Source organism: Talaromyces atroroseus, assembly GCF_001907595.1.
Source record: "Talaromyces atroroseus strain IBT 11181 chromosome Unknown scaffold_8, whole genome shotgun sequence".
NCBI classification, from domain to species: domain Eukaryota; kingdom Fungi; phylum Ascomycota; class Eurotiomycetes; order Eurotiales; family Trichocomaceae; genus Talaromyces; species Talaromyces atroroseus.
Window position 1 is genome coordinate 1,343,995 of NW_017971440.1, and position 12,714 is coordinate 1,356,708.

The window sequence follows — 12,714 nt, forward strand, 5'->3', positions numbered from 1 at the left end:
ACCGACGTTACATGCACTAACCGGGATGAAGAAGGAGATCAAGCCATCTTCGACTTCAGCTGATAAGAGGCGTTGGTATTAGGTAGAGCTAGAGACATCGTTTGACGCTGGCTGTGGTGGACAAACCTCGGAACCGGACGAAGAAGCAGAACAAGAGGAAGATGCCCGGGAACAGCGATACTGCCGATGCTATCGAATCGTCTCCGCTCCTTCGTTCGTCTGACGATATACGCTCGCGCACCGACGAGGGAATACACGCGACTGCCGAGGCCAACGATGCCAAATGGACCGGCGGCGCCATCCGCACTGCCTGCTTGGCGGCGGCGGTTCTCGTCTTGTACGCTTTTGCCGATGTGCTAAGATACACATCCACTGTGCGGTTGATTGAAGTTGGCGTGTGTCGGGAACACCACCCCGAGATAGACCTGCATGAGGCTCCAGCAGCCGAAGATCCCTGCAAGTCGCCACCCGTGCAGCAAGAACTGGCGCGCCTCCGTGGATACTTGTCTGCTCTAGAAGCAATTGTCGGGCTGCTCCTGACTCTACCGTATGGCTTGCTCGTGGGTCGACTGGGCGAGCCTCTGCTTGCAGGTGTCAACATTGTTGGATACCTCCTTTCATGCGCATGGCTTATCATCGTGTGCTTCTACTATAATGCCTTTCCAATCTGGATCGTTGTGCTGTCGCCTCTCTGGAGGGTACTTGGAGGCGGTACTCCGTTTCTTGCGTCTGTTATATACTCGCTTGTGACGAAACATGTTCCAGCTGCAAACAGGTAAGCTCCTAGTTTTCTAATGATAAATCCGCACAGATGCTCACTCTTACAACTGTTTCTCGTTTAGGTCCCTTTGTTTCTTCCTTTTCATGGCTGCTCAACTCTGGACTGAGATTGTGGCGATCATGCTTGCAGCGACCCTGCTCGAGCACGAATACCTATTTACCTTGATGATGCTCAACTTTCCCCTTGGCCTGCTGTGTCTGATCACGATCTTCATGTTGCGCCTTGATAATAATCGAAGTGCGTCGGCGGATGTTGAAGATGAATTAGATAACGAGCCGGTTGATTTAGTCAGCTCTATTCGACGCAGTTTGCGTATACTTCCCCAGCTCTTGCATGACCGCTATATTGTCGTCTTATTATCTACTGTTCCTGTGGCCAAGCTCCTGAACCCTATCATGGAGCTCATGTTCCAATATATACCGAGGAAATTCGGTTTATCACTTGCATGGGTTTGCTATTCCCTATCTGCTCAGAGAAACTCAACTTTTGTCGAATGTTTCTAACATTCCTTCTAGACCAGTCGCTTGATTTCCATGCAGGCATTGGAGAGCATGATCTTCCTAGTCGCCCTGTTACCACTTGCTAAGCGCATTGCTCAAACACGGTTTCATCTAAGTCCCATCAAAGTTGATTTATCAATTGCCCAGTACGGTTTTCTGGTCATGATCGTAGGTTGTCTTATCATGGCGTTTGCGCAATCGCTTATAATTTTCATCCTTGGTAAGATCCGTTCTTTTCAACGCCATAAGACTGCCTTAGCATCGGAACTAATGACTTTCCAGGCTTTTTGATCTTCATAACCGGCCTTAGCACCCGCCCTGCTCTTCAGGCCGTTCTCGCAGACCTCGTCAGTCCCGAACATGTAGCCGTTCTCTACACTATGATGGCAGTTGGAGACGGTATCGGATCAGCAGCTGGCGCATTGATACTCAATCGTAGTCTCGCAGTTGCTATCGGATGGGATGACAAAATCTATCTCGGTCTCCCATTCCTGATTGCTGCTGTTTGTTTCATGCTTGGCTTCGTGGGATCTATATTTGCTAACCGAGCGTTGCGACCAAGGTTGAGTATCTGAACCTGCCTCTGTTACATACGTGATTCTTGCATTTGTCTCTTGAAACTTGGCGCATTACGTTCAATAGAGCTATAACCAAGCTACGAGCAGAGAAGAGTATCTATGCTTCTGCGAAATTTGCATGCTCTGAAACTCTCCGGCGGTCATATAGTTCTCTTCTGCTCCAGCAGCGGACACAAAACCCTTGATCGGCGAGAAAATTATCCGCCTGCTTGTCGTTATGGTTTACCACCCGCTGTGATCGTTCAGGAAAGTGGACTCGATGCCTGCAAGCAATCACTGATATTTACTATATATTCATAGGAGCTGCTGGAATTTCTCCTTTCAGCACAGCAAGTAGATTTCTAGACCAGATTAAATTAATAATTGCGTTACTAACCCTGGGACCTTAACGAAATCCACCAACACTATCGTGAAACAAGAGCGTGATAGTGCCGAAATCCGTATCAGTCGCGGTCTGCATGAAATGGAAAAATATTTCACGAGATACTGCGGGACAATGCGTGGGTTGTAGTTCATTTGCCTGTTCTGCGTGCGTTTTCATAGGAATCTTATATAACAGACTCCATGAAAACCTCCCTCCCATGGGTTTGAAAGCCTGCTCGCAGACTTCTCATGGTAGATCAAATAAGATTGCGTTGATGTACGCCGTTTATATCGTTCCGGCAGCAGCGAATACCATTGCCTAGAAGTTATAGGAACTAACAATGAGTTGGTTAGCCATTGTCTCTCTTTTTGTTTTTGAAATTGAATTGGATAATAATAAAACCGTGGCGGGATTATTTTGCTGCAAACAGCATGGGAGGGGGCGCAAAATAGACAACTTGAGCCGTTCTCCAGAAGTCTGAACTAGAAGTTATTTCACCTGTGAATCTTGTATCTAGGGCAATGTCTTTGTCGCATCTCATTACCTGGGGCTCGCACCCTTGCGGTGGAAATCCACCCTTTCACTTCGTCATCGGCCAATAATGTATCCTCAACGATCAGAAACTGTTCGGAACTTACAATGACCAAGTTTCGGATTGAAGCAAAACCAACTTTGGTATCCGCAATCCCCAGCTTTTAGGTTCTTAGCTTACCCCGGACTCCGGGGGTTAGTCAGGATAAATTGATGATTTACACAATGTAGTTAGATACCCAAGGTGCAGTTTATGGCCATGAGTAGATCATGCAATTTTTTGCGTGGTTTCCAGATTCCTCGCTCCTTATATTTCTCTTTTCATATTAAACATCTCCTCGCTGAGAGCTAATGGTGCGTCATGGAAGACATTTCTCGTCAAATCAAAGCTTCAACCCTGCATTGTGCCAGGCTACTGATAGATGATTTTGATAGGCACTAACGACTTGTTACGTACATGTAAAAACCGTGAATGTAAATCACCACAAGTGCTGCGCGCAATTCAAAGGCGGAATACTACGCGGAGATTCAAAATAGCTTCATACATTGTTTGCATAAGTACTTGGCTATTCTTGTTCTCTCATACTGCCTGAGCTTGTAGTAATTCAAACCATTTCTTTTTCAATCGTATGATACCTGGGTATATATTTGTTCGATCCCCCTGTATGCGGGCACGTCGCCGACTCCCCGCACTTTGTACTAGTACAACAAGGCTGTTCTCGAGGGGCGGTGCAGCAACAATCACAGTGCCATTGCGATATCCTGTCCGCTAGAATAGCTACTCGAGTCAAGTCCGACCCCGCTCAGTCGCTCACGCTGGTCCTCTCATTTTCACGTGGAATTGGGCTCAGTGCTCTCTTGGCCTGGCCTCGCGACCGCGAAGACAGACTTCACACTTGAAACTCGTCTGCATTCACAGGCACCATGTCAAGTCTCGAGGCAAATGCTATAGCCGAAGGCCATTTGTTTCTATAGCTGGCACTCCATATTTGGCCCCTCCTTCAAGGCCCGTACGTGTCCGAAGAGCAAACAAAGAAATAACTACAACCTTGGAAGTGGGCTGACTCATTCCAAAGACAGTAATATTACCCCAGAACGGAAATTTTGGCTTTGCTCTGGTCTCTGTCTTCGATCTTCCGAGCGATGCTAAGCCCAAGATCACGCTAGCTTGGGTGCTGAAGTGTGTGGAGGATATCACGATTGCGATGATGTCTTTGACGAGGCGTTTCTTCACACCGTGGTGTTCAACGGTAACGAGATAGGAGAAGTGGAATACGCTGATGAGGCTCGAGAGTATCTTCGCCAATTGGGTAACGAGGAGACACTATTTGTCTCGTCGCCGGAGTTGCTTCCGGGCCCTTACGCCCTGGTGGGAGGGGAGCTGAGAGATGTCTGGAAGCTGGTTGACGATACGAACGGGACATGCATGACGACGTTGGAGTCGCAGTCGGAGTATGTTGCTAATTATCTGCTTTCTCGCATCAGCAGTTCACTGACTTATCCCAATTATAGCCCTTCCAAGGCCGCGCAGTCTTTCCAATTAAGGAGCACTAACAATCAATTCCTCAGCTTCGCACTCCGGTCGCGTATCCAATCGAAAGCACTTTTCACTTCTCCTCTCGCAGGCTTGCGTATCATTATCAAAGACAATATCCATCTCAAAGGAGTCAAGACTTCTCTAGGTAATCGAGCATTTTACGACACGTATCCTGCTCGTCAGGAATGGGCGGAATGCATCCAAAAATAACTTACGCAGGGAGTTATCATGGCCGGAAAGGCAAAGATGAATTCCTTCGGAAATTGGGAGAAGCCCACTGAGTACATTGATTATCAGACACCATAGAATCCTCGTGCTGATCAATATTAATCGCCTGGAGAGTAGCAGCTCCGGAAGTGCATCGGCTATTACAGCATATGAATGTCTCGATATTGCTATTGGCACCGACAGTGAGTTGAACTGCTTTTTTTTGACGTACGTGGAAGCCTTGAACTTCATTAACACACATTGGTTTTAGCTTGGGGAAGTGTAACAAGACCTGCACTCTGGTGTGGGTGCTTTGGCCTTCGTCCTAGTCTAGGAAGTGTTTCAGTGCAAGGCGTGGAGCCTTACGTCCAGTGAGAGACTGAATATATAGCTAAGACTCGACTAACTAGGTTGTCTAGGTCGTGGGATATCCCAGGTATCCTGGCACGAGATTTGCAGCAATGTAAGGACTTTGCAAATGGATGGTTAATCAAGGACGTATTAGAGACCAATCCCAAGGTTTGTTGTCTACCCCCAACCAGTCCTTGCAGTGATTGATTGATTCTTTGCTCATTTTCCACACCTTCAGCCATTTTCTTCCATCATATGGCCTACGGACTTTTGGAGTATTGTCGAGCCTGAGCAGGTCGAAATAGCTCGAGACTTCATGAAAACTGCCGAGTCGACACTGGGGGTACAGTGTGAGCCAGTTTCATTCGAGGGACTTTGGGAAAAGTCGCCTCCAGCTCAATCCAAGGGACTTTCGTTACTCGAATTCATCCATCCAGTAAGGAGGTCCAAATTGAAGCGGTATTCACTGACTGAATATCGATTAGGCAACGGCTTCCGTGAGAAGTACCTAAAGCAGTTTAATCGAGCACCGTATTCAACTCCGCCGAACCAAAGGCTATGGTCTTTCGGGAAAGGTCTGTCTCGGGGAGACAGAGATACATAAAGGATTCGAAAAGATTGATATCTACAAGGCTTGGTTGCAAAGTACAGTCTTGTCTGGAAAACACGCGAATGCACTTGTTATTCTCCCAATTGAATCTATGACCCCACGATATCGAGATCAGCCTCCTGCGTCAGTAGAAATACATATCAAATTGATCAAAGAAAAAACACGTGATTATTAATATCTGAGCAGATTCAAACGACCGCCCCAAGACGGCATCAATACACTTGCCCTTGCGCCGGTCCTCAAGTCCCCTGTTTTGGCTGTTCCAAGTATGATGGTGACAAGCATTTGATATAGTGCGCTCGCTGACAAACTTATAAGTCGCCCAGATTCCCTATCATTCAAAAGTTACGGGATGTGAAGAGATGCTTCCGTTCGCAGTTGCACTCATGAGCCCTCCGGGTGAGTGATGGGTATATGTAACCGTGCAAATCTACAAGACTGATAATACAAACCTAGGTACTGATATGGCACTCATTGGCACATCACTACATATTTTGAGAAGTGCAGGCTTACCCACTTCTGTGAAGACTGGCAAATCAATGTTTTGAAGGCAAGGAAGAGAGAAGATTGTACAAACACTACACGTCTCTTGAGGCCGCGCCGTGTGAGACATGTGGCGTTTCCATCTTTGCGAAAGTTCCGCCTAGCGGAAGATTGCGCAAGAAATATGATTAGTATGATTACAGATTGGACATTCTCTACAATTGAAACCATTCAGGGACAATTTGGCCTTTCCATTCTACAATATAACCAAAGGTGCAAGGGGAAAACTCGAATCTTTCAGAACACTTGCCCGATGAAAAGGGAATATTGGAAGTGAAGATTATTCGTGCTCAGAGCTCCTGTTTGACTTTGCACGGATATCCTCATCTTGCCCAAGGTGCGATAGAGACAGGGATCTGTGGCCAAGTCATACATCGGAGTCAACCCATTTCGCAATGTTATGCGGCGCGGCATGCATGATAGCTCTCGTGAAGATGTGGCAATTGAGCCCATTTAATAAATAGGCCATTTAATAAATGCTACTTATCTGCGCTGTTACTCGCCCTCGTATCGGCAAAGGCATGAACCCATCACCACAATCAGCGATCCCCGGAAAGACCGCGCAACCAATGACGCCGAGGAGCATAACAAACATGAATTTACAGGTTGGGCATCCGTGCATAATAAAATGTAACCGTAAACAAGAATCTCCGATTCAAAAGGGCGCGGGGCGGTGTTGACCTCGGTTGGGTTGAGGCTGAAGGAAGATGACTTCGAATACCGCGCTATGATAGAAATTACATGAATTCAGCTCGGTCGCTCAACGTGTCCAACAAGTCAACAGTAAGTGGGATACCTTGGTCAAGAGTCATAGTGTATATCGCAAGCCATGGCAATGACGCCGGGGGCAACTATTGAGGGCCGGTATGAGGAAGGGGTATCTCAGCAACAAAACCAAAGTTAGCTAAGTCTAATACAAGTATGTGACTCGAGCTTAAACCATACAACAGGTCAAAAGTCTACCACAATCGAAAGAACAATGTTTTACTTGGGGCGAACGCCACTCTATGACTCCGAGAAACCCTACAGTATGCGCTACCAACCGGACGAGGGAATCCAAGTTCAATGAGTGCGGGTTTCAAATTATCCAACTCAACTCTCAACTGTCGTATGACGAATTTTGGGATAATGCCAAGGTGAAGCAGATATATATCGAAGAGGTCAAAGAGGCGTTGAAGAAAGAGCTGGGAGCAAAGTATGTCCACGTCTTGGACTACGCGGTTTGTAATTTCCTGTTTCTTCTTCCAGAGAGAAAATTTTAATTGGAATCAAGCCTGATGAGTGTGCAGGTCAGAGAGCGCGATGAATCATTTCCTGTCTCTACGGGAGAGGAATACAAATACGATCAGCCAACTTCTTTAGCACACATCGGTAAGATAGCAACACCCTTAACTAGGACTCTGGTAGTTGAGAATCCCTATAGACTTTACTGTTGCAGAAGGAGAACGGATCATCAAAGTATTGTTTGGAGAACGCGCCGAGGAAGTCCTGAAAGGTCACTGGCAAGCAGTTAAGTGAGAAGCTTCATCATGGCATATCTCTGCGCTATATTATTTTTTTCTAATCCAGTGCTACCTTTATCTAGTATCTGAAAACCCATCAAAGGTCCTTTGAATGACTGGCCGCTCGGGCTATGCGACGCGCGCTCCGTGGATTTTCAAAACGATACTATGCCTGGTGACATCGTGTTCGATGATTTCTACACTGAGAACCTGCAAGTTCTCTACAATCCCAGTTACAAATGGTATTACCTACCGGATCAGAATACCTGGGAAGCATCAATCTTCAAAAGTGCGGATAGTTGGGAGGGTGAAGCGGCAGGTATGTACAAAGTAAGACTATGTCAACATGTATTAGTGAATCTAACCTAAACAGCTTGCATACACTCTGGGTTTTACAATCCTAATGCAAAGGATGGTAATCTAAGGGAAAGTTTAGACTGTAGAACATTTGTTTTTCTTAAATATTTGCCTGTAGTTGGAGATATTTCCCAGGCACGCGCGCATATGTTGTAGTTCATTCAAAGGTGCATATGAAATCAGGAGAAAAAACAGCTAGCATTAAGCAACCTATTGCCTGCTACGAAATCTCATCCACATCAATGAAATTTTTGAAACATGCGGGGGTCATTATATTGAATACCGCAAGGGATTGCATCGACACTGGGGGCAACTCTTGAGGACGGTGGGATTCGCTATCAACCACAGGAGAGAATCGGGATCACGTTGAAGCAACTTTTAAAAGTCAAACGCCCAATCACCGCCGAGAACTTGCGTGACCGTAGCTTGTCAAGCGAGACTTGACGCCGAGACGATGGGGAGGGTGATTGGTTAATCGCCGAGCGGCCTGAGCCATGCATGAGGGGTTGCTAGTTTTTGTTCCTGTGGCTTCAACTAACTTGTTCTTGTTATTTAGCTTGGACAAGGAAAAGTTGATAACTCGGATGCATCAGCGAGAATCTTCTGAAGGGCTACATGTATTGGAGATCACTGGTCATTCCCTTAAACTACATACATGGACCCCCTCTCCGTCAGCGCTTCCGCTGCGGGACTACTGACAATATGTGTGCAAGCTGTACAGATCCTGAAGAGAACAATCGAAACCCTGAGTGGCGCGAAAGATTTTCTTTTAGGGCTGTTGACCCCGTCCGCCTTTTCCTAGAGCAGCTTCGTAGCCTTACAAAGCAACTAGGACACAGCAGCGAAGTCCTGTTGACTTACAATGATAGCGGCGCTCGCGAAACAATAGATGAACTGAATGCTTTTGTGCTCGCTATGGCCCAAAGCAAAACGTGGGTTAGATTGAGGGATTTGCTGCATCAAAATGCTGCTGATAAACTCGTGGAGAGGCTCCACCGTCATGAAGAAGAAATCATGCAGATGTTGTTATCCATCTAAGCAATTCTAAACAGACAATTCCAGGACATATACCACCCAATAATTTTAACGCAAGGCCCCAAGGGAGATACTGTGTTCCAAGAGAAGCGTTACCGCAGACCGCGAAGAAACTTCAAATCTGGTTCGGAGATCTATCACGGTCTGGCTTTTCAACAACATACCTTTCATTCAGGGACCAATTGGCAAATTCCGCATTCCGGGGTGACTTTCATAGCGTGCTACAAGTACTAACAGACGTGGAGGACGCGTATGGACAGTCTTGGGCAAATGCACCGCGTCTAGGTGAGCAATTCCCTGTCTTTGACACCTTCCCTAGCACCAGTGGGCTTCATTGTTAAAAATTGATACTTCAATTCTCTCTTCGATGCGGCAGTTTAGTTTCATTGAGCTTGCTGTCCATCTTTCTTCTTTGGATCATCGTGTCTCATAGTAATACACTTTTTCCTTTTCTATAGCATAAATTCTCTTCAACAATATACCATTAACACTAATAGGATCTATACCGGACCGCTCCTCTGGCTGGACGCCACTTCATCAGGCTGTTACTACAGGGGCATCGAAAGAACAGATTACTTGCTTAATTCAAGAGTTTGGAGCGCTGCGTATGTCCATTTGTTTTTGAGCAGCAGTATTTCCACCTTAAGCGCCTCCTTCTCATTACGTGAAGATATCCAGCATTGGAACTAACAGTTCTTCCTAGGTCTCCTTCGTACCGCCTGGACAGATCCTGCAGAGCTCCCCTACCGCGACATGACTGCTGCCGAAATAGCCTACGAGCTTGGTTACACCCATCTCCGTGCAATTCTCGCGCCTATTGTATATCACTGCATTCCGCATGACGTCCTTACAACTCTGCAGATGCACTTTCGTAATCTCATTCGCAAGGATTTATATGGGCAAAGCGGCGAGATAGCAAGCCTCCGCCTACCAGACCTGATCGTGTTGACAGAGCTAAAAGAACCGTTGATGTGGTTCCCACTGAAGCCGAACCCACTTAGGAGATCTAGAGTGAGCTACATACTCTCTGTTCATAAAATCTCTAGACTTATCAATGACTACGCAGAGTTATCTATACCGGCTTGATAGCAGAGATCTTCTTGTTAAAAGTTTTAGTGTTAGTCATGATGGAAACCCGAAGTTGTATCGAATATCAAGAAGTGGTGTCCTGGAAATTGAGGACGCCATCACATTCATGCGTTCTTGATTGTATGGTAGATTAGGAAATATATCTTGAAAGCCTAAATCCAAGACTTGAAAGAATCCATCGCGAGTCTCGTTGCAAGTCCATGTATATATACAGTTTTACTCAACATGAAATTACGCTCTGAAACTGAGAGTGTGATGGAACTCAGTACTACGAATGCTAGTTAGGCGGTCATGTATATTGGCAGCTACGTAACTAGCAAGCTAGGCTGAAGAACAGGAAGCCAGCTAGAATGATTGGGGCCTTTTGTGACCCAACTCCTTCAAATATTAACTAGAATATTCCCACGCGTCTGTTTCACATATCCATCCTCCTATTCAAACGAATGTCTAGCTAATTTTGCAAGTTTGAAGGATTGCTATCATATATGCAGGCTTATTTCGGAACATGGTGCATGTCTATTGACCCGTACCACTACGGACGTTTGCTGTCTCTCTTTTAGGAGACAAGTTGAGTTGCCAACAGACACTTTACCATAATTCTTAATTTACAACAGTAACTTAACATAGCACATTAAATATTGACTTTATTACATGGATATCCATGGTTGCCCGACTACGAAAGACCTTCATCATAGCCTTCTAGTTCTTTAGAGTAACAGAAGTCGCTCGATACCCTAACCGGTGCTGAGCTCAACCACTTTAGAAATTGCGAACCCAAGTGATTTCTGTTGTCCACGATAGTCATCCAAGTATTGATATGTCTCGTCATGACTCTCGGGTTCTGTTAATTTCAGTGAGCGACAGACTTTCTGCCCATGGATCAGATTCAACCTGCTCAAATTGCGACTGGCCGACAATTCTTTCTTCGCTGTCACCCAGATTCACTAATCCGGATCTCGCATTATTGCCACAATGGTCGTCGTTTTGTTGCTGAGGCGTTTGCTTCGGAGAGAAGCTAGTGAGGAGTCCCCCGGAGGTGAATCTGGAGACCAAAGGCCAGATAGTCGGAAGACAAGCAGCAACAACAACGATTCCGCCTTCAAGAATTGTCCAAATACCAAGCTCGACAGATGCCCCTGTGATTTTGTATGTTAGGAGCCCCTTGGATACTCTTGGGGGTGACGCAAAACAACGTACAGGTGGGATCTGTAGTAGCACTTTCTAGAAAGAAAGTCGCCATCCGAAGAATGCTCGCAACAGTGCCCCTGTCAAACTTTATAAGAAAAGCAATTAATCGGTACGCTTAGATTAGATCTCACAGACTGCCCAGCAAGAAAACGCCAGTAAGTGCGACCTTCTGCCCTACTCGGGTGTGAAGTTTCCACACGGATGGTAAAGGCATGACCAAAATTAGAACATCTGTGAGGATATTGGGAGGTGACACGTAGCGATAAAAAGCCTGCTGATCGAAGCACGATCCTCCGGGGATTGCTTTGTCCCACGTGTACGCAATGGGCGAGCACTGGAAGATGGCAGCGAACAGAACTCCAATTCCGTGGGCAAGAACGGTTGCTCCAACAATATATGCAAAGATGCAAAAGCTGCGCACGGTGAAAATCCGGGTGTAGAAGAGAAGAATCGAGATCTTGGCCGGGGTCACGGTGAATGGGAAATCGAGGATTTCATTTGCATAGAGACCCTATATTAAAAAGCTGTTAGAAAGAGAAGCGCAAAAAGAAGGCAACGAGCGGCAGTCCAAACGAAAGTTACCTTATCGAGTATTACCAACTTCTGCGGCGTTTGTTCCACATAGTCCAGATGATATCCTATCCCTCCCCTTGGAATCACTATAATCACCATTAGTTAGTATTCAGAGCGCCATATTGCCAATCAGTGGTGATACTGCACGCACAAAACAAATAAAGAGCGGTTTGGCCTAGACAGGAAATCTATGAAGGATCCTCGTTAGCATTTCACCGACTCAAGACCTCTGCTTTCTTCTTTCTCTCCTCTTACCAGCGCAAGCACAATCAAGTAGTCATCTAACCAGTAGGCTGTTTGCTGCAAGTATCTGGTGTAGAATCGCGCTCCGACAACGAGAATTTGGATGACTGCAATCGCGATAGAGACCCCTATCAATTGTTGGCCGCAGTAGGAAGTGGCGCTGGAACTGGACATATTGTTCATGCCGTGATGACTTATTTTCTCGTCGTTCTTCCTGCTAGCATGCGCGCATTGGTCGAGGAAATCTGCCACTGGGCTTTGACAACTCATTTAAAATCATTTTGTCTTCTTGTCTATTTCCAAAACAGTGGTTGATTCAGTACTTCTAAAAAGCATTTCCTTGCTAGTTCAATATATGGTGAACAAAGGAATAGATAAATTAATATAAACATATCGTATATGATTGGACCCTGTTCTGCTTTATGTAACGTGGCTATGGAGAAACTAGATAACAACGGAGCAGTGACCATCAAGCCACAAAAAGTTCCCCTTTACGGTGCTTCTAGCCATGATCATAGTATGTTCAAACCATGCTTTATACAAAGGTTTTAGTAGAGTAGTGGTGACGCGTGTAGTCGGCAGGCAGGCACAGTCTTTCGTACTCTGAATAGGCATTACAAGGAATGCTATGCGGTAATTGCTTCATGGTGGTTAATAATGTCCCAATCGATTACGATCATGATTTTGATCGTCATCTCTCTGTTCCCGAGGGACCTATATGTCAT

General features: G+C 45.9%; 4 protein-coding genes across 4 annotated transcripts; 3 read left to right on the plus strand and 1 right to left on the minus strand.

Annotated features, from left to right (window-relative positions):
- Nucleotides 1-161: 161 nt before the first annotated feature.
- Nucleotides 162-1,856, plus strand: UA08_06366 (hypothetical protein; the record flags this gene model as incomplete). Its single annotated transcript, XM_020268681.1, has 4 exons — nucleotides 162-775; nucleotides 843-1,230; nucleotides 1,297-1,501; nucleotides 1,564-1,856. 4 exons carry the CDS (start codon nucleotides 162-164, stop codon nucleotides 1,854-1,856), a joined length of 1,500 nt encoding a protein of 499 aa, XP_020118496.1.
- Nucleotides 1,857-3,678: 1,822 nt separating this feature from the next.
- Nucleotides 3,679-8,017, plus strand: UA08_06367 (hypothetical protein; the record flags this gene model as incomplete). Its single annotated transcript, XM_020268682.1, has 18 exons — nucleotides 3,679-3,719; nucleotides 3,922-4,206; nucleotides 4,267-4,458; nucleotides 4,589-4,701; nucleotides 4,770-4,869; nucleotides 4,918-5,017; nucleotides 5,088-5,424; nucleotides 5,501-5,582; nucleotides 5,646-5,725; nucleotides 5,778-5,858; nucleotides 6,244-6,339; nucleotides 6,754-6,785; nucleotides 6,953-7,222; nucleotides 7,292-7,373; nucleotides 7,441-7,497; nucleotides 7,608-7,823; nucleotides 7,878-7,919; nucleotides 7,980-8,017. The coding sequence occupies 18 exons, from the start codon at nucleotides 3,679-3,681 to the stop codon at nucleotides 8,015-8,017; spliced, it is 2,244 nt and encodes a 747-aa protein (XP_020118651.1).
- A 546-nt stretch (nucleotides 8,018-8,563) lies between these two features.
- UA08_06368 (hypothetical protein) lies at nucleotides 8,564-10,103 on the plus strand (the record flags this gene model as incomplete). The annotated part of the gene is made up of 6 exons (XM_020268683.1): nucleotides 8,564-8,793; nucleotides 8,914-9,038; nucleotides 9,134-9,181; nucleotides 9,394-9,501; nucleotides 9,600-9,907; nucleotides 9,963-10,103. 6 exons carry the CDS (start codon nucleotides 8,564-8,566, stop codon nucleotides 10,101-10,103), a joined length of 960 nt encoding a protein of 319 aa, XP_020118578.1.
- A 707-nt stretch (nucleotides 10,104-10,810) lies between these two features.
- Nucleotides 10,811-12,163, minus strand: UA08_06369 (hypothetical protein; the record flags this gene model as incomplete). Its single annotated transcript, XM_020268684.1, has 6 exons — nucleotides 10,811-11,121; nucleotides 11,183-11,250; nucleotides 11,305-11,684; nucleotides 11,756-11,832; nucleotides 11,898-11,934; nucleotides 12,002-12,163. The coding sequence occupies 6 exons, from the start codon at nucleotides 12,161-12,163 to the stop codon at nucleotides 10,811-10,813; spliced, it is 1,035 nt and encodes a 344-aa protein (XP_020118654.1).
- Between the last annotated feature and the right edge of the window lie 551 nt (nucleotides 12,164-12,714).